Source organism: Nycticebus coucang, chromosome 10, assembly GCF_027406575.1.
Source record: "Nycticebus coucang isolate mNycCou1 chromosome 10, mNycCou1.pri, whole genome shotgun sequence".
Classification (NCBI taxonomy): domain Eukaryota; kingdom Metazoa; phylum Chordata; class Mammalia; order Primates; family Lorisidae; genus Nycticebus; species Nycticebus coucang.
In genome coordinates, this window is record NC_069789.1 from 63867157 (window position 1) to 63888574 (window position 21418).

General features: G+C 36.5%; 1 protein-coding gene across 4 annotated transcripts in view; it reads right to left on the reverse strand.

Annotated features, from left to right (window-relative positions):
- The window catches only part of PTPRC (protein tyrosine phosphatase receptor type C), a 118245-nt gene that overhangs the window by 38900 nt on the left and 57927 nt on the right, over positions 1-21418 (reverse strand). For 2 of the 4 annotated variants that reach the window (XM_053606764.1, XM_053606763.1), the window contains 9 exons: positions 19062-19301; positions 18215-18289; positions 17027-17050; positions 15891-16112; positions 15021-15149; positions 13031-13168; positions 7552-7671; positions 3474-3641; positions 1540-1745 (listed from right to left, as the gene is read on the reverse strand). In XM_053606764.1, the coding sequence (XP_053462739.1) occupies positions 1540-1745; positions 3474-3641; positions 7552-7671; positions 13031-13168; positions 15021-15149; positions 15891-16112; positions 17027-17050; positions 18215-18289; positions 19062-19301 (1322 nt within the window). The remainder of the gene's footprint in view (positions 1-1539; positions 1746-3473; positions 3642-7551; positions 7672-13030; positions 13169-15020; positions 15150-15890; positions 16113-17026; positions 17051-18214; positions 18290-19061; positions 19302-21418) is intronic. The other 2 variants (XM_053606766.1, XM_053606765.1) reach the window with 1 other exon arrangement.

Below are 21418 nucleotides of genomic sequence, written 5' to 3' on the forward strand. Positions count from 1 at the left end.
TTGGCATTTAGACCAAACCAAATGGACAGGCATATAGAACACCTGTCACTGTAACTCATCATATAAACAAATCACATCATGGCATCATGACTGTGGCATCATCTAGCACAAAGTTTTAAAAAGTTTGACAAAATCCCACCTGTTTTTTTTTATTATAAAATAAAACCAAAAAAGCTTATAAATATAAAAACACTTCTTTAATTGAAAAAGAATACAAAGCCAATTGTCAGTATCGTATTAATAATAGTTAACTATGACAGTTTTCATCAAACAGGAAAAAAGTGTCATTTGTCTGTGTAAGAATAAAAAAGGGGATCGCAAATGATCTAACGTGCTGTGAAGAAAATCGAAAGGCAAACTATAAACTGAAAAAAATTATTAAGCATACGGCAAAGAGGTTATTAGTTGTATCCAAAGATTTCCCTATGAAATTGGACAAAGGAAAGAATAAACACAAAACAATAAATTTTTATTTGCCCTCAACAGTAAGGGAAAACAGCCCATTAAGACAAAAAGAGATACTAATTCAAGATTTCACCCTCTAGGTATCAAAGAGAAAGAAAAGGGTGTTCAGTGTTGGTGAGTCTCTTAATAAACAGTCATTTCATTCAATGGTACAAGAAGGTAATTTGGTAACATTTATAGAAAAAGAAAGGTGGTATTCACATGTATCCAAAAAATGTTAAAATGCATTTAAATTCCTTTGACCCAATAAAGTATAGGAATTTATCAAACATAAATGATTAAAGACATATTAAAAGATTTTGCTGTTTGCCAGTAAGTGTGTTTAATGGATGTTGTTTGTATTAAAGACCAACATAGTTATATTTGGCAGAATGTGACAAAGCTATATGATAGAATATTATGCAACCTTTTAAAACTATGTAGTAGTAAAATTTTAACATAGGAAGATGTGCTTGATGTGTAGTAACATACGAAAAATACAGTTTACCAAACTTTGCATTCAGAATGTTGATAATACATTTGTTAAATGCAGATAAATGTGGAATTACATGTTATGAAAGTATCTGTATAAAATATAATCAGTAGACAGTGAGATTATGAGTATTTTTAATTTGCTATGCTCAGGGGTATGTTCTATTATTTATTTCCAGTACTTTCTAACTTTGAGGTACCTGTAAAGTTTTTACAACTGAAAAATTCACATTAGCAATGATAAAAAGCTAAAGTAAAGAAAGGATTTGGCAAAGTATTAATCTTCTGTGGACAAAATGTTGTGCTCCTTGACACAGGAATAATAATTTAGGTATAATTAAATCACACTGAAGTTTCAAAACATTCCAATGAACATTTGCTACTATTTTTAGCTCTAGAGATAAAATTTTGGAATCCAATGACTACGGTCAACAATAAGATATGGAATACTTTAAAATTTGGGGGACTTTTATAATTCAATTTCGTTACACATCAGAACTTCTCAAGTTCATATGAGCATTGGTCTTAATGCTATTCAAGTACTAGATAGTAATCATTATAAAGTAGACAGGTGCTATAATACTATAAAGCGCAGAACCTTACCCCAAATTTATAGTCTGTAGAATACTGAAGATTTTCTACATGGAAATAGCAGGTTTTGTTATTCTTATCAAGTGAAGCATCACCAAGTTCTACTTGCAAATAGTAACGTGTTTCAGGACCATTCAGATCTCTGGGAGGGTTACACTTGATAAGCATACTATTATCTGAAGTTCTGAAGATAGTCATGTTCTGGACTTGGCTTGGAGCTATCAAAAAGAACAAAGATTTGTTATTTTAGTTATTTAATAAATTCACATTAATATTATTTGATGAGTCATATGTACAGGGTAAAGTATTTTTTTGTTTTTTTTTGTTTTTTTTTGTAGAGACAGAGTCTCACTTTATGGCCCTCGGTAGAGTGCCGTGGCCTCACACAGCTCACAGCAACCTCCAACTCCTGGGCTGAAGCGATTCTCCTGCCTCGGCCTCCCGAGTAGCTGGGACTACAGGCACCCGCCACAACGCCCAGCTATTTTTTGGTTGCAGTTCAGCCGGGGCTGGGTTTGAACCCGCCACCCTTGGTATATGGGGCCGGCACCCTACCGACTGAGCCACAGGCGCCGCCCCAGGGTAAAGTATTTTAATTGTTAGTTTGGAGGTTACAGGTAAAGTATGATAGTTATGATAGTACATAAACAAAAAAGCTATATGGAAACATCTGGAAAAAAAACACCTATTTATTCAGTATTGGGAGGTAAGTTGTGCTTGAATCTCAGGTAGTCCCTTAAGGGGAGTGTACAGAAATAGAGAATAGAGAAAAGGAAGGTAACAAGGAAGGGGGGACTTGATGGGAAGGGAAGACGAAGCTATTGAGGCCTACAGCATGGTCCAGGCCCTGCTTTCCTGAAGTCTTACATTATCCTGGTGCGCATCCTCAGGATTCTTCAGGAATAAATTGTCATTTTCTGTGATGTCACAGAAAATCAGGAAAATAGCAGAAGTCTAGAGCTCTAGGACCTGGACTGTTTACATCAGAGCCTAAATGCTCTGAGAACAGACGACATTTCTTACGAGCTATGCGCTCCTTAGGGTCCCTGCAGCTGTAGATGCTGCCCAACACAGGGAACATTTCTTCTCCTCTGCCCTTGATGGAGGTTAACATTTAGCCCAGAGTGTTATCTGGCTTGAAGCCTGGAAACTTAGGCGACATACAGATGATAAGAGAAATGCCATTAAAAAGGAACCTCAATTCAAAATGTTACATAAAATAAAATAGTTGGTACTTCAGTATAACAAAGAAAATGCTAATAAAATATTGTATTTTATGAACTATTTTATTAAGTGAATAGAGGTTAGTAGGTTAATGCATTGTGGGACACTGTTGGGTGTCTGACTGCGGGGAGTATTTCTAGATAGCAAAGACAGCAACAATGCATTTTTTTTTTTTGAAACAGGGTCTCACTTTGTTGCCCTCCACAGAGTGCTGTGGCGTCACAGCTCACAGCAACCTCCAACTCCTGGGCTTAGGCGATTCTCTTCTTTCAGCCTCCCGAGTAGCTGGGACTACAGGCACCTGCCATAACGGCCAATTATATTTTTGTTGCAGTTTGGCTGGGCCCGGGTTCAAACCCACCACCCCCTGTATATGGGGCCAGCGTCCTACTCACTGAGCCACAGGCGCCACCCAACAATGCATTTTTTTATCTATGTTGGTTAGGAACCTAATTGTCCTAAATCTTAGAAATTGGACCAGTTAATGTGCCCTTATGCTTCATGCTTACAACCCTATAGCTATATCTGAAGAATACAGACAAGCCAGGATTACAGTTTTTAAATTGTTTTATTTAAAATTACTATATTTTCTACATGTTTGCAAATGTGCCAGGTTCATGTGCTTCCCAAATGAAACATAAAGATAGATGTATTTTAAGCTAAAATGTTCATATTTTGTTTATTTCCCCTGGTGAAAGGAAGCGTTAGAGCACAGAACTTACGTGATGCATTTGTTTTAAATTCACAGGTCCTAGCCGTTCCATTACGCTGCACTCTTCCTATGATGTAGGCAAGTAATGACACGGAATAGTCTGTGAAAGGTTTCAAATTGTCCAAATCATATCTGTCCTTGTTCTTATTCAGATCGAAGCATCTTTCTTTGTTTTTTTCTTAGGAAAAAAGTGGAAAAATTTAGTAAGTCATTAAGAGGATTACTGCATATTTAATTTGGTCTCTACATAATATCATTCTAAGCAGACTCATAACTAACGAGCGATTGAGGAATAAGTGTATCTTTTAAACTGAGAAGTACATACAATTATCAGCAAATGCTATCGTAATATTGATAATAATAATCCAATTATTATCAATAAACTCAAGTACTTTGGCTTCCTATCATTAATTTGGCACATAAAATACTTAAGTTCAGACACTTGTGAAGATGATGTCTTTTCTTTCTGATATAATACAGCGTCCACCACCAGACACTGTAAAAGTCTTCTGGTGTTTCAGAATGATTATTTTTAGTGAACTTTTCTGAATCTGAGCTGTTCATTGGAAGGTGAGTGAAACTGAATAGGTGTAAGGGAGAAGAGAAAACATTACAAAGAAAGGAGTGTTTTAAATTTAGAGACAGATCTGATTAGGGCAGCAAATTCTGGCTAAGAGATAGGACCTTGTTTAAAAGTGTTTTATTTAACATTTTGGTAAGAAAAATTCACATTTGTTAAGTGAAAAAAATATCCTGGACCTACTGACTATTTCTGTGTAGCCAAGTGACATCAGGGAAGACAGGTTGAAGGTAAATTACGGTGGCAGCATGTTACTGGAGCACAGTTAAGGTGATAGTAATAATACCAATAATGATTTTAAAAATGAATAGCTCACTCCATATGTTAAGTGCTGTTTTAAGTGGTATGCATGAGTTAGTTGATTTAGGCATCACTTCAACTGTAAGCTGGCATTCTTGGAATTACCCAATTTTACAGATGGGAAAACTGAGCTTCAGAGAGCAATCTGTACATGACCTCCCAGGAAATGAAGAAGGAAACCAGAGTGGAATCCAGGCAGTAATGTTGTGGAGTCCACAGTCTAGTCTTCCCCATTTTATATACTGTATGGTGTGGAAGAGGAAGCCAGGATCTGCGGTGGGGCCACACTTTATCTTCCAGTTGGCCACCTGTCTTCTGGGACAGTGGGACATACTTAGGGGCTTGCAGGAGCTCAGTAGGGAAAGATGTACCACCTGCTCATGTCTTGTCTATTATCTATAAAGTGGAGATGATTGCAATTTCCCTACATCGCCTTGGAATTCTAAATAATTAGTGAGACCAAGAGGCTATTCTAGCCTCATTAAAATTGTCTATTTATCACAAATCCTGAGCTGGATTAATTGATTTATACTTGCTAGTTCAGTTCTGCTGGATCTCTGGTGACAACTGTCTTTAAGAGCAGGAAAAGTGAGAGCTCAAGAGAAGGGTAGTGGCCATCCTCTGAGGAAGGCTTCTGCCAGCTCCTTATGAGACTGACTTCTAGGACAATGCCCAAGTTGTTACCGGGACAAAATCCAAGCGTCAGATGTTCCTCTCCAGATCAACCTGGCTTGCTTTCGGTGACCTGATTTTGTACGTTTGCATATGAAATCTCATAACCATTCTGCATCAAAACAAATGACATGTACGTAGTTCTATGAAGCTTTTATTTTAACCAACCTGACAGAGGTAAATTGTTGACTTTATTTTTTAACAATGCATTGTTCAAAAGATATTGTTGTTCAGGGATTTTTTTGTAAGTCATAATTCATCAACATTTTTCATGCGTAGAAAAGTGGTTTGGAATGCTCATTTCCAAATTGTGAACCATTTCAAGCTTTAGTTAAAAAGCCAAAATGTAGGGACATAAAGTCTGTGTGCAATTTAAAACAGTAAACTATTATTTTAAATTGCATACAAACCTTAGGTCCACCCTGTACATGAACATTCTTTCCACCTTCTCATGTTCAAAATTTTTTTTTTTCCTGAGAACTCTGATGTCACAGCACAAGTTGTATGGGACAAATAATAAACTTATTTGACTTGATGCTTGAATGGTTTTCTCTTCAGTTGTATCATATTAACTATGAAGATACGTATGTACCTCTCTCAGAGTTATTACTAAAATACATAATAAAATTCTTAAACAACATATTTTAAAAATGCTTAATAAATTGAGGCTACTAAATAAATGCCGATTACATTTTTCTTACTCCTTTTAATTGCTGGCTTTCAGAGATACTTAAAAATTGAATGATATAATAACCAAAAGGAATTTAATATCTGATTAAAAAGTAATATGAAATGCAAGTTTCACAGACCTTTTGTGGATTTTAATAGTGAGTTAATTTGAAATAATTGTACTTAAAATGATTGCTTTAACAATACTATTATTCTATCAACTCTCTTTGAACTAAAATAGGAGAAAACTGAATTATGATACATGTTTGAGATGAATGAGACAACAAAACCAGAACATATTTCTGTTTAGGGTAGGACTGGCTCCACAGAGCACAGGAAGCAGGATCAGCACCTGATCTGGAGCTGGAATCAGTCCCTGATGGCCAATTTTGTAGAAAAAGATACACACTGTCTGATACTGTAAAGCGTTGCTTTCTTCCCCCACCGCAATCCCACTCAAGTGTTAGAATTGCACAGCTACTAAATGTGGGTAACAAACAAGAAGGAGTCTTACTAGTTACAAACAAAATAAAACTCATCAGACTAATTAGTTGCTAATAAGTAACTAATTATACCTTAATTATGCAATAACAGTACAAAGACAGGTTCATTTACAAACTGACAAAGGAGCAGTAACCAGACCTGATCACCACCATAGAAACTGGTATAAAAAGTGCGCTGCAGTGGAGAGGGTGCAGAAACTGAGGAACGCAGCAAGAGATAGTGAGTGGAAGATTCAGAAAACCAAACAATATGTTCTTACAGACGCTGAGCACAGAGACTTTGTCAAAGATGCGTGCAGAGAGGCGGAGAGGATCTAATCATCCTCCTGTTTTATCTTCCTAAGATTTTCATTTTTCCTTTCTTGGACATTTAACTTTCAAAATTATCATAACCTCAAATATATTGTATATATTTCTTCTACATAGCATTTGAATCCTCTTATGCTAAGTCGAAAACATGTGTATTTAACTTTGCTTTAGTAATTTGATTATTTAGACTCAAACAACTAGCGAAAGCAATGTTACCAGAATTTAAAATAGCATGCTAAAGCAAATAGTTTTTTACTTTTCAAAGTTTGAAATTGGTTCTTTCCCACCTTTTGTAGCAAAGGTGGTTCTTTCCCACCTTTTGTAGCAATGGACTTCTTCGGATGCTCAGTTTATTCCTGCTGTAACTTATGCATGGAGACTCGGAGAGAGGGCTACCCAGCTGCTGAGGCTACTCTAAACTACTCCACTGAGGTTCACCATTTTCTACAAACATTTCAGATACTTTACGTCATCCAAGAGAGGTCTGTTCTCTTCACCAGCCTCTCATTTGACAGTCTCCTGGCTGAACTAGTCACAGCAGGTTTTGACTACATTTTCTTTTGCAGAAGTCAAATTTCTAAACTAGGTGTCAAGATTCCCCCAAACTGGCCTCAGTGGCTAACCGAGTCCACATGCATTTTTATTCGCCCAATATTTCATGTGTATTAACTGGAACAAGTTTTGCAAAGTCTTTGCTTGTTTGTGTGTTTAGGGGCTGAATGAGCTCAAAGCAAGGCAAATCACTCATATATATTTGCAAGATATAAAGGAGTATTATCTTCCAGGAAATTTCTTTCTCTAGGCTTTGGGGTGCAAAGATTGAAGCTAAGATCAAGAAAGATGAAGCAAATACTGGGAATGTTCTGAGTTTTAGTCCTTTCACAGCTGGAAAACCCTTAGTGAATGAAAGCAGTTCTACAATCAAGGCAGAAGTTATGCTCCCCACAGTCTCTGTACGGGCAGCTCAAGGGCTTCCTGCCTCAATCCACATTTCTAGTATTTTCAGATTCTTGACATCTATTTCCTGATATGAAATGAAATGCTGTACAAATTACCTGACTTGTTCCTATAACACAGAATAAAATTATCAAATTTATTTTGAGGAGGACTCCAGGAAATGTGGACATTCTCTGCACTTATATTTTTACAGGTAAAATTCGGAGGCTCTTCTGGAACTGTGAAAAGAATAAGAATATGTAATATGAAAAATAAGGCATGGAGAAAACATTCTTCATATTATAAGCATGTATTATAAAGTTATATTTTGATCAATTATGAATGAATAATGACATTGAAAGAAAGACATCTGGGCTTATTTAATTTGTTTTAGAGTAAATCATTTTAACAAAGTAAATGTTACTCCACTCCGACACTATGGCACCTAAAGTTTCCCTAACTTGAAGATAGCTGAGAATCCCACCTTCTTCTTACTTTTACTATTTTCCAGATATCTTGGGATTTGTGGATTATGCTGTGTGGAAAATCTGGCATTTGTAGCACTGATAAATGTAACAATCATTATCTGAACAGCACCCATCAGAGTTACCAGTAACTAGATGTAAGAACCCAGAAGAATGTGATAAATATTTAAATAAAACACATGACATATGAGATATAAATTACATTAAATGTAATTTGATTAATTTACATTTGACAAATGTATACGTCCATTTCATCACCAGCACATTCAAGATATAGAAAATGTCTATAATCTCAAAAAGTTCTTCTATGTCACTTCCCTGACACCTCAGCCCCCTTGTCGAACTCACGCATGCTCTGATCTGCTTTCTCTTAACATAGATCAAATTCATCTTGCATATAAATAAGATAAAACAGTAAGTATTTTTACATCTAACGTAACGTACTGCATTCAACATAATAACTGAAGATTCATTCACAGTGGCGCATGTGTTAGTAATTCTTTTTTTATTCATCAGTAGTTGTTATAAAGGAATAAGGTACAATACATTTTATACATTTTATGTGTGATTCAATGTTTAGTGGACATTGGGTTATTTCTGGGTTTGGGGCTATTATGAATGAATCTGCTTCATCTTCACATGGACCTCTTCTTTCCTCTTTGGTAAATATCTAAGGTGAATTGCTGGGCCATTACTTTACATCTTCCTGATGGTATTATCAGTCTTTTTAAGTTCAGCCATTTTAGTGGCTGTGTAATATCATATCAATGTTGTTTTAACTGGCATGTCTCAGATAACTAACTATGCTAAGCACCTTTTATGTGCTTATTAGCCATTTACACGTCTGCTTTTGTGAAGTATATGCATGTATTAGAAATGTTTGTCCATTTTTAATTGAGTTATTTGATGCCTTATTTTGTAGCTGAATGAGCTCTCTAAATATTCTGGAAAAACTTCCCATGTTAAAAAAGTTAACTGTGATATATTTTTACAACCTATGGTGTGATCTTTTATTTATTTTTTTAATGGTTTCATTCAAAGAACAGGAATGGTCAATTCTGACGAAATCCAGTTTATCAAAATTATTTATTTTGTGATTCTTGCTTTTTGAGCCCTAAAAAATCTTTGTTTGAGGTATATAGATATTTTCCTATGCCTTTGTTTGACATTTTTATAATTTTAGCTTTAGTGTTAAGGTCTAGAATCTACTTATCTCTTTTAATTTATTTTTGTGTTTGTTGAGAGGTGAGGGCCGATGTCCATTTTTTTCTACAGAGATACCAGAATTATTTGTCAAAAAGACTATTCTTTCCCCCGCTGAAATACTTTGTGCTTTTATCAAATGTAAAAGGTAGCTCTCTGGGGTTTCTATTTTATCATGTTGATTTATAAAGACTATATATTTTAGTGTTTAATATCCAAAATATGTTAAACATTTCTAGCTATGCTGAGGACATAGTTTTATTTGCTCTTCTTGTAACTTTTTTATTTTGGAAAATTATGGAGACATAGATTTAAGCAGCCCCCTCAGTCCTCAGCTATTCATATTTTTATGTGAAATTTAGAATCACTTTCACAGATTTTGTCAAAAATCCTGCAGTATTATAATTAACAAACAAGTTCAACATGTGGCAGACTGCAAGATCAATACAAAAAACATTAATTCTATTTCTATGCACCAGCAATGAGCAATCTGAAAATGAAATTAAGAAAGCAACACCACTGTAAGCAAGAATAAATTTAAACTAAGAGTAAATTTAACAAAAAAGGTATAAGGCTTATGTGCTGAAAACTATAAAACATTCTGGAAATTCTTTGAAGAAGATTAATGGAAAGCCACCTGATATGCATGAAGCCTAACATTGTTAAGATGGCGATATTCTCCAAATTGATTTATAGATACAACGCAATCCCTGTAAAAATCCAAGCTGACTTCTCTGTAGAAAGTAATCTATAGATCCTAAAATTCCTATGGAATTCCAAGAGCTCTCAGATATTCTTTTGGTGGGGGGGGGATTCATTGAGGGTACAAGAAACCAGGTTACACTGATTGCATTTGTTAGGTAAAGTCCCTCTTACAATTGTGTCTTGCCCCCAAGAGGCGTGTCACACACTGAGACCCCACCCCCTCCCTCCTTCCCTCTCTCTGCTCTTCCTTTTGCCCACCTCTCTCCTTCTCTCTCTCTCTGTTCTTCCCTTCCCCCATCCCCCAAAGTGTAGTAGGTCATTAATTGTCCTCATATCAAAATTGAGTACATAGGATTCATGCTTCTCCATTCTTGTGATGCTTTACTAAGAATAATGTGTTCCACTTACATCCAGGTTAATACAAAGGATGTAAAGTCTCCATTGGAGAGAAAGGAACACTTTTACACTGCTGGTGGGACTGCAAACTAATACAACATTTCTGGAAGGAAGTATGGAGAACCCTCAAAGAACTCAAGCACGACCTCCCGTTTGATCCTGCAATCCCATTACTGGAAAAAAATCCTTTTATCATAAGGACACTTGCATTAGACTGTTTACTGCAGTTCAATTTACAATAACCCTCAGATATTCTAAACAATCCTGAAGAAGGAAATAAATACAAAACATAAAGTTGCTGAGTGACTCACAAATTTGCAAGCCCAGATATACAACTAAGGGAAACGAAAATGTGTACACAAAACCTTGCACACAATTGTTCATGACAGCATTATTCACAATAGCTAAAAAGTGAAAACAAACTAAATGTCACTCAACTTATGAAGGTACAAAGAAAATAAGGTATATCCATACAATGAAATATTATTCAGCAATATAAAAGGAAGAACTGATACATATCATAATAGAGATACACCTTGAAAACAGTATGCTAAGTGAAAGATTGCATGTTGTACCATTCTATTTCTATGAAATGTCCAGAAAAGGCAAATCTATTCAGACGGAAAGTAAATTGGTGGTTGCCTGCTGAGAAATGGGGGACTACAGGGGCAATGGGGAGAAACTGTTAACAGAGGCAGAATTTCTTTTTGGTATGATGAAAACGGTTCTAAAATTGATTCTGGTGATGGCTGCACAAGTCTAAAAATATTGAAATTCACTGAAGCGTACATTTCAAAGGGTATGTTGTGTGATATGTGAATTAAAGGTTAAGACTTAAAAACAAAAATAATGTGGCTCTTTTTGCAGTGATCTTACAAAAATCCCTCTTCGTTCTCAAGTGAAATAAGTAAATGGTAAAATTGCTCTTTTCTGAGGCTGGAGATTTCTGAATTAATGGGATAAAACTTAATAACATATAATTTTTAATCCATTTTGCTAATATTTCATTTCCCATTTAGTTACTATGTTCATAAATGAGATAGGCCTATAGCTGCCTCAGCTTTGAACATGTTTTGTATCCACATTATAGATGTATGAATGCTAATCCTACACCAAACCCCAACAATTGTCAAAACGAGTTGATATGTGTCCCTGTCCTCTTTACCATGGAATAGTTTGATAAAATAAGGATCATCTTTCTTTGACTATTCACGTAACTTTGAAAACCTACCTTCTCTTCATGGTTTTGTACGGGTGTGTTAAGTAAGCAAATAGTATGTGTGACATGGTAGAGAGATATGTGAGGGCAATTTTAATTCCACATCTCTAATTCTTCCTAGAAAATGCTCATAATTCATCAGTTTAGACAATTTACCATTTTACCTAACCTTCTAAATTGCACACAAAGTTGTTTTATAATTTTTAGAATGTATCTTATTCTTTAGTTTTCTTATCTAAAGGAAAAAGGTTGTTTTGTTAGATGTCTGGCTATTTCATTAATCTTTTCTGAGGTCAGACTTTAGATTTGTTGATCAATCTTACTATTTTTGTTTGTTCCCACTTTTAATACTACATACTCTAATTTTTATTATTTTCTCCCTTTTACTACCTTTCATTTATTTTCCAAGCACTTTCTATCAGTTTCCATTCAATACTCAGTCAAGTCATAAAAATTTCTTATAAGCTATCACTTTGTCTACTTGAAAACTACAAAATTCTCCCCAAAATGAGTCTTTGCCCAAATCTGACTATCTGTGCAATCCATTTATATTTATTGTAACTTTTGATAGACTATAACGTGTTTCCACTATCCCACCCATTGTTTTCTAACATCTCTCTCCCTTTCTCTACTGCCTCCTTCTCTCTGTCTCTCTCCCTTCTCCTCCTTTCTTCCTTTCTCTCTCTTCTTCCTTCCACTTTTTGATTTTATTTATTAATTTTAGAACATTACAGGGGTACACACGTATCTTTTGTAACAACCTGGATGGAATTGGAGACCATTCTCCTCAGTGAAGTATTGCAAGAATGGAAAAATGAACACCGCATGAGCTCAGTACAAAACTGGAGCTAGTTGATCAACACATGCTCATATGGAAGCAAAATTCAATGAAATTCACGTGAGTGGGAGGAAGGAAAAGGGGGAGGGGAAATTCACACCCAAAAGTTGCATCACAAGGGTATATCACATACCTTCCAAGTGAAGAACACACAACTTTGACTTAAACTACCCCAAAGCAAACTCTTCCCTCTTCTTCTTTATCCCCTCTCCTCTACCATCTTTTCTTGCTGTGATATGTAGAATTTTTCTATACTGCTTATAGGCAACACTATCTATTTTTCCTTTTTTTACAGTGGCTAATTCATAAGTCATCATAGGTGTAATTGATATTGTTTTAACACTTTTTCATTACTTTTGTCCATCTTCCCATTCATGCGTAGATTTACCACTCTGCTTCTTTACTCCCTTTACTTCTATTACAGGCAGGATCTAGTAGAGGAGAGGGAGGTGAGAGAGTGTGCCAAAAAGGAAGGATGCTATGGGAAGAATCGGGAAATAAAGGAACAAAACATTTTACCCATTTCAGTTTTATTTCCAACATAACCTCATAATAGCCTATAATTTGGAAAAAAAGATGTTTGGGCCCAGTGTAATTTTTTTTTAAATTCAACTTCAAATATTAATAGAAATTTATTTTCTGACATTCTTTCTCTAACTTTATACCATCATTTCCTCTGATTCTCAAATAATTATTGCATAAGAACAAAAAGGGAAAGTAATTTTACATATAAATACAAGAAATATACTCACTTCCAACATCTGTTTGAATAGTTTTGTGTGCAACTGTATACTTTTTGTCATTATAAAGTACTTCTGAAGAACAACTATAATCTTGTTCAGGTTGAAGGTCTGGTAATGTTATTTTTTTTTCCTTAAATGTCTGATTACCTAAAAGAAATAAGTATGCATATGATTATATTAGCACAATATTACACAAGTAGCTTTCTTTTTTGACTTCATATGTGTAATAACTATAATAACTAGTAGATTAAAAATCCACGGAAATGATAAAAATACTAAGTCATAGGTTCTGAAAATGATTTTCCTGGGCTCAACTTCTACAAAAATACACATTGAGTACCCATTACCTAAAATGCATAGGACTGGAAGTGTTTTGGATTTCAGATGTTTGCATATTTTAGAATATTTTCATAGGCACAATGAGATATCACGGAGCTGAGATGCAAGTCCAAACACAGAATTCACTTGGGTGTCACGCACACCTTCCATACATAGCCTGAGGTAATTCTATAACATCTTCCTCCTGGGGACACTGAATCAACTATGCATCTAGTGCCTACATTTTGACTGTAACTTGTCACATGAGGTCAGCTTTGCAATTTTCCACTTGTGATGTCATGTGAATACTCAAAAAGTTTTGGATTTTGGAACATTTCAAATTTTAGATTTTTAGATTAGGAATGCTCAGCCTATATAGAAAGTAGAACTTACTTTGAGAAAGTCCCTACCCTAACTGATGGAATAAGGCATTAGTGCATTGTTGTCTGTTGAGAAACTGCGGTAACACCTCAGTCTTTGCCTCATAGATTTTCTAGAAAGATCATGTTTTGATCATCTGTCTTTTATCTTTGCTTGTGCTTTCCTCATACTTCTTGGATCATAGGCTATGATGATTACATGATGATTACAACCAGTGCCATAAGCCATTCTGGGTGTGGGTACACATGTGCACACAACTCTATAGTTTGATGTACCAAATATGACTTGGCAGATGGCCGAGGGGATGAGAAAATCCATCTCATTAAATTCAAATACACTTAAAAGGAAATGCTACCTCAATTATTGGTCACCTTAATTTGAACCCAATCTTATTCCTAGAAGCACTTACTGTTCTTTTCCTGCTTTCTTTATTATCTAAGTGTTCTTGGACTTCTGTACGAATTTTGTTGATGAAGATCTGACAAAGTTAACTTTTGAATCATATAATTTTATATTTGTTTTCCTTTCTTTCTATCAAAAGATGTGTATCACCATTTTCATAACCCCTTCTCTCATAATCTCATCAACAATGCCTTGTGTATAACAATTGCCAAGAAAATTCTGGTAATCAGCTTGGCACTCTAGTACAGTGGTTATGGCACCAGTCACATACACTGAAGGTGGCAGGTTCGAACTTGGCCTGGGCCAGCTAACCAACAATGCCAACTGCAACAACAACAAAAAATAGCCAGGTGTTGTGGCGGGCACCTATAGTCCCAGCTACTTTGGAGGCTGAGGCAAGAGAATCGCTTAAGCCCAAGAGTTTTAGGTTGCTGTGAGCTATGACACCATAGCACTCTACCAAGAGCAACATAGTGAAACTCTGTCAAAAAGGAAAGAAAGAAAGAAAGAAAGAGAGAGAGAGAGAGAGAAAGAGAGAGAAAGAAAGAAAGAAAGAAAGAAAGAAAGAAAGAAAGAAAGAAAGAAAGAAAGAAAGAAAGAAAGAAAGAAAGAAAGAAAGAAAGAAAGAAAATAAAATTCTGGGAAATTATTAGACTTAATTTTTTCAGTATTCACTTTTCAGGGAATGTATTTATCTATTTTGTGAATTTGTTTGAACAGCATAGACAATACAATTATTTGACTCCAAATATACCACAGACCAAAAAATAAATAAATAAATAAATAAGAAGACGAAAGAGACAGAAGGAGGGCAGAGAGAAAGAGTGAGAGAAAATTAAACAGTATTTAGAATAGCTTCCCACCACAAAAAATTCCCTGCTAAGTGTTGTATTCTTACCACATTTAAAGCTGTATGTAAATTTATTTTCATCACAATCACGGAGTTCATTTTTTTCCCATGTTAAACAAATAGTAGTATTTGCTTTTTCGGCCTCTGTACAGTTAACTAATTGAAATTTTCCAGGCTCTGTCAAGAAGATTCAGAAATAGACTAAATTAGTATTTTATAACTTGTGCTATATTCTCTATTAAAGTCACTGAAATTATATTAATAGCATAATTTGGCTAGCATTGAGACTAATTTTGTTAAAATCTAATAACTCTTGAATGTTGTGTTTTTTTATTATTTACCTTGTTATTTTTCAAGACCATATATTTGTTAGTGTTTCATTTAGAATTTGTGTTACTTTTAAAAATGAAACAGACAAAATGTCTGTTCTACCCAAAGCAGTCTACAGATTCAAGGCAATCCCCATTGAAGTACCAACATCATATTTTGAAGAAATGGAAAAAAATAGTACTTCATTTTGTATGGAATCAGAAAAAACTCTGTATAGCTAAGACTATTCTTAGTAATAAAAACAAAGCCCATGCATCACCCTGCCAGACTTCAGGCTATAAGTCCACAGTAATCAAAACAGTATAAAAATACAAACGAAATTCAGGCAACCATTCAGATAAAATTTCAATCTTGCTATATCTCACCAATATTAATGCCAAACAAGTAGGAGAGATGACTAAGGTATATAAACAGAAGGCTTATATTGCTTTGTAATTTTTACTTGGTTAGGAAAGCAAAAAAGTTCATACACTTGTATACAGCAGACTTCTTTTCTCTCAGTCCTTTCCTTCACCAAACTGGCTCCTGCCATACATGAAATCATGCTTTTTTTATAGTAAATATAGAAATAGAAACAAATAGATTTACCTGGTGGGACATCTAATGTTAACTCTTTAGCTGGAGCAGCACATGTATCATCAGTTATTCTTATAGTGAGATCTCGGCATTCTGATAGGTTATGCAACTCCTTGTTTGTACAGGTCCAATTTTCACATTTCACGCTGTCATCACTCACATTTAGCTTTGCTGTAAATGATCTATTTGTACTGTCATACGTGTAATCCACAGAGATGTCTGCATATTTGCTATCTGAAAGAAAATGAAACAGTCACGATTCTCTCTTTTTACAAAATGAATGAAATTATGTTAAATGCAAATTCCTTAATGTATATTTTTAAAAATATCAAATCAACAAAACACCCCCAAGAACATAAACACATGGATGCAACTCATGAGAGGCCTCCATATCATTCTTTCCTAATTCCCTTTCTGAAAGAACTTCAGCTTGTACATTTACATTTGGATTATTGTCAGATAAATGACTGTCTTCCTAACTGAACTCAGAATTTCTGGTGAGCAAAATCTGGTCTATGTCAATTATTGCCATGAACCCAGGTCCATGTATAACATCTGTCATTAGTAGGAATTCAGTAACTACTTGCTGAGCTGATGTACAAAGGAATGATGCAACAGACAATCTCTTCTTCTAGCTTTATGTCATAATTACTCTTGTTATTTAAAACCTAGTTATCTGTTTCTCCAAATATGTAAACATTAATTATTTAGAGGCCCCAGGTCCTTCTTCATGCCTTTAACGATGTAAAATTATCATCGCTAAAGGACCTTCCCAAATACCTTTCTTTAGTGTCAACACTTTCTATAACTGATAAAAATATCTTTTCAATAAATATTAATTTATACACTGATTTTTATTTAACAGAAAACTGTAAGTCATTGTGTATTACTGAAATGCAGAAAGTGAGGAGGTAATGATGCGAGAGGAGAGGTGGATGGAGGCTGATTATAAAAGAACTTATTATTAATCACATAAATCAGGGCTTTTCACCACCGTGAGATACTAGTCTTTGGAGGTAATCATTGGTAAGAAATTAGAGCCAGTGAGTTTAGTTTGCTAGTGGATCATCAAAGCTTAGAATGAAGAAGGAAATAATTCAAGTGCCCTTCCAAAGTGAGGTATGCCGCCTCAAGGTAAACACACTTACCACAGGGTATCTTAGGAGTTGTAGCTGTAACAGAGAAAAAAAAGAAGAAGAATGCAAATTATTAAAATTTTGTTTTAGAACAGTGCTGTGTCATTTGGGGGAAAGATGATTTACAATGTTTTGACTTCATAAACTATAAAAACTGTTTGGTTAGGTGTAACAGATAATGTAAAGTTCACCTAGTACAATAGGTTTACCTTAAAACTTCAAACTTTATTGACTAAGGAGCTAGTTCTATAAAATGTTTTCATGAATTTACCCAACAAACACAATTGTGATAATAACAATGTTATGACTTTACACATCTGATTGTGGTATGGTAACATGGCTGTGTGTTCATGTAGCCAAAAATATTTTAAAGGTACTCATTCCCTTGATTAATGTCAAAATAGGTTTATTTAATTAGAATCCCCACAGAATGAGGTTTATGCTTTTGTTTTTAAGAAAATAAGATGATAGTCAAGGGCTGTTTCCTTCTCCAGTTTAACTTTTATATTCTCCAGTTTAACTTTTATATGCTCTGTGCCCAAACAACAGTAATAAACTCCTCTCTCAGCAAATGGAGGAGTAGCGTGTGTGGGTTTATATATTTAGCCAAAGAACTGGAAGGAAATGTGCTTTGGCAAAGCTGAGACATCTCTGCTAATCTTGTTTTGAATGAGGAAGAATTTGAGGGAGCACAGTGGGCTGGCAAGCTCTTCCTTCGCTCCCTGATTAAACAGATACCACCCTTGGCTATGGCCGGTTCCCCCAAACCTCTTTCCTTTCCCTCCAGGCCCCCTGGCTGTTTAACTGGAACTCTGTGATCAGTCCCCTGCTACTCATAACAGAGAGCCTCTTGGATGGAATCAGTCTTTTCCATATGAATACCAATACCCACTCTTAGCAAAAGAAGTTCTAGTAGATTCTGTTATTGTCATACACGTTTTCATAAAGCGTACAACTCTGGGGAGTGCTACGACAAAAATATGATGGGTTATGACAGTAACATTATGTCCTCATCTCATCAACTGCTGCACTATACATAAGGAAATGTCTAGCTGCTGTTCCATGGCCCTTAGGACTAACATATTTAATGGAATTTCTCAAAGAAAGCAGACCAAGGTAGAGCAGGAGGAGGACCCTGTTGTGAGCACATCCCCAGCATAGCGGGTTGTACGGTTGCATGACCGAGGGTCAGGTTGTCACCTGTTGTTGTGATTGACAGGACAGTGCTTGCCTCAGTGCTTGGAGTGGATGACACAGGGGGTTTGTCAGAAGAAGCTGCAAGAAAACAAACCGAAGAATAAATGTTCATGAGTTTGTCATTTTGAAGGGCAAAGGAAAACTCTTTAGCAAAGGTCATTTCCTAACCTAATCTTTGTTTCAGGAACCCTCCTTTGGTTTGACACTTGCTTGTTTTTCAAATCATAAAGTGAATCCAAGGTTTATCTATGAAGGGCCCTTGAAATGAACAGTATCTCGAGTAATTTCAACCAAACATTGTATATGTTGAAGGGAAACATAATTCCTTGGTGTGATTCTTACCTGATGGGAGATCTTACTCAAACAATTCCATTCCCTTTGAATTACAATTCTCCTTATTTTGAATGCTAACAAGAGTAACAATTACTCTTTTGTAACACTTTTGACATATCAGACTTTTTACATATTCGGCCTTCACATTAATCCCGGGACATAAGGATTATTTCCATTTTCACACAAGGAAAAACTGATACTTAGAAAGTATTAGTAATTTGTCCTGTATTTAATTAGAAGGGTGAAGACATGGGATTTGATCCCAGGGCTATCTGATGTTAACATTTATTTACTATTCTTTTTTGCCATGAGCATTTATAATATGACTAATAAAACAAAATTTACCTAGAAAAACTTACTAGAAAGTTTCTTTTGCCTAAACTAGTACAAATATGGAACATTTACCAAACAGGAAAACTGCAGATAATATTTGGTATGAAATAAAAGAGCTGCGTTCAAGTTTTAAGTTTTCATTTCATTGTCCATAGCTGAAGTCACCTATGCAGCAGAGTCAAACCTGAGGAGTTGGGTGTGGTGGTGATGTTGGAAGTGAGTGCGGGTGAGACAGCAGAGCTGGTGCGTGCAGGCCCGAGGGTCGTTACAGTGGAGTTGTCAAGAAAGGGGCTGTCTGTATTCCTCTCTCCTGAGCCACCTGTGGGTAAGGCAGCAGGGCTGGTGTGTGCAGGGCTGAGGGTCGTTATGAGTGTGACATTGGAGTTTTCAGGAAAGGCGCTGTCTGTATTCCCTCCTGAGCCATCTGCAGAGAGAAGGGCCATGAGCACTGGCACTCATTCCTGCCACACAAGGGCAGAGGGCAGAGAGCCGACATAAACACAACCACTGAAACTAAGGCAGAGGAGTAAGCAGTCAAGAATTTCAGCTATCCACAATATATGCATTTTACAAAACCGGACTCAAAACACCTGGGCTTATGAGACTGGAAGGAGGCAGACGACTGGAAACCTATGCAGCTTAGTAATTGGAGCACAACTTTAAAAAAAGAGTTGAGGCTTCAGGAAATAGCTTGGACAGCCCAAGGGTACCAAGCCTCTTGGCTGAGGGCTGTCTCAGGCAATATTAAAAATGCATCAAAGCAGTTGAGGGGTTCTGTCTTGGTGGTGCTGAGGTCCTGTCGATGGAAGTGAAACCCTGAGTGTAAAAGGGTCTTTAAGGTTGGCACAGAGGAAGTGCAACCTGGTACATTCTGTGAGGCTTCCAAACCTGCACCCCTCTGAAGAGGGATCCCTGGGGGCAGGTGGCTCAGTTTAATTTTCTTAAAATAGAGATGAAAGGGCTTCCGCCTGTGCAGCAGCTGAGCTCAAAGTCTCTTCCTTTCCCGATGAAGGCTGCAATTTTACTTTCACTATACAGGCTCTACTTGCTAGGAAAAATCAAATTGGTTGGTTCGGAACCAACAAACCCCTCTTCATACTAACATCACTCTCCTATTTTCCAATCTCATCTGAGCTAACGGGTAGAATGTAGCATTATAGCTGAAGAAACCGAACAAGATACTCAGTTAGGACTCTTCACTGTCAGGCTTCAAAGCGCCTAAAGCATTTCCTACCTTCCCCCACACATCACACCCAGAATCACAGTGCAGGCAATCAATGTATAGTCATGGGGTGCTGACTAGATGGCTAGCACTATGCTAGTGGCCACGGCAGACGCAAAAGAAACATGAGTTAGCCTTCATTCAATAACTTATTTTGCTATTTCACTGTCAAGATGCCTGGTGTCATCGGTTCAGTGGTATGAGATTAGTTTAGCATTTGCAGTCAGATTCTGGGTTTCAGCGGTGATACCAGCAGAGCAGGTGCATGAGTGAGTGTGCAGGCATCTCCGGTCAGGAATGGAATGCCGCGTGTAACTTCACCTGTACATCCCATGAGATTGGAAATACATCTTACAAAGAACTAACTTGGCGTTCTCACTGCAGTCTTTAAAAGCCACTGAACCATAAGGTTTACCTAAACCACAGAACAGAATAAGTAACATAAATACCAGTTCTTCAGTGCCGGACGCCCAGAGCAGAGTTTCAACCAAACAAGAAAAAAGGTAGGAATTTTGGGTCTTCAGAAAATTCATTCGTACAGGACTGGCCCAGTCAGCGCATTAGCAGCAGCCCAGTTCATCCTCAGCTTTCTTCCGCCTGCTTCTCCACCTTTCTCTCCTTAGCTTATTCCCTTCTTCCCTCTCCCATCATGCCTTTCTATGGTTCTCACCCTCACCCTCCCCAAATTCCCTACTTTCCGTCCTCCTGGGAAAACCACTTTTCCCTTAAATATGTAATCAGTACTGGATTCTGAGTGGCCTTTACAATTCTAATTAGGGCGATTAATTCTAATAGATTATTACTGAATGGAATTAGCCACCGTGAGAGGGAGTATTCCCTGATCAGGGCTGAACGGACCAGGTTGTGTGACATCAGACTCCAAGGCCCAGTCCCTTTCTTCACCCAACAGCTGCTGCCCCGCCACAACTTCTGAATCTGTGAATTTGTTAAAAGCTCCAAATCTTTCCACTGTGGTTCCTGTGGCAGCTGCAATGAATGGAAAGAAGCAGGGGACAGGGAAGCTCTAGCATTGCCTGGAATATGTTCATGCCGAGGAACAGTTTTAACACTCGAGAATGGCAATTATTCTATTTGGTACTTCCTTGATTCGCTTTGCTGCCAGCCACATAGACCTTCCATTTATATCTTAGCACGCAGGATGCTACGTTTATTTATGCAACTGCGTGGGTCTGTGATCTGAGAAAGCACGTACTTGTTTTTCCCGCATAAAAAGGGCATGGCGGAGTGATTTAGAGTCTGACTTTGGAAAGTCAAGGGAGGGAACATTTTGAATTGTTATAACTACAGAGATGCTAAGC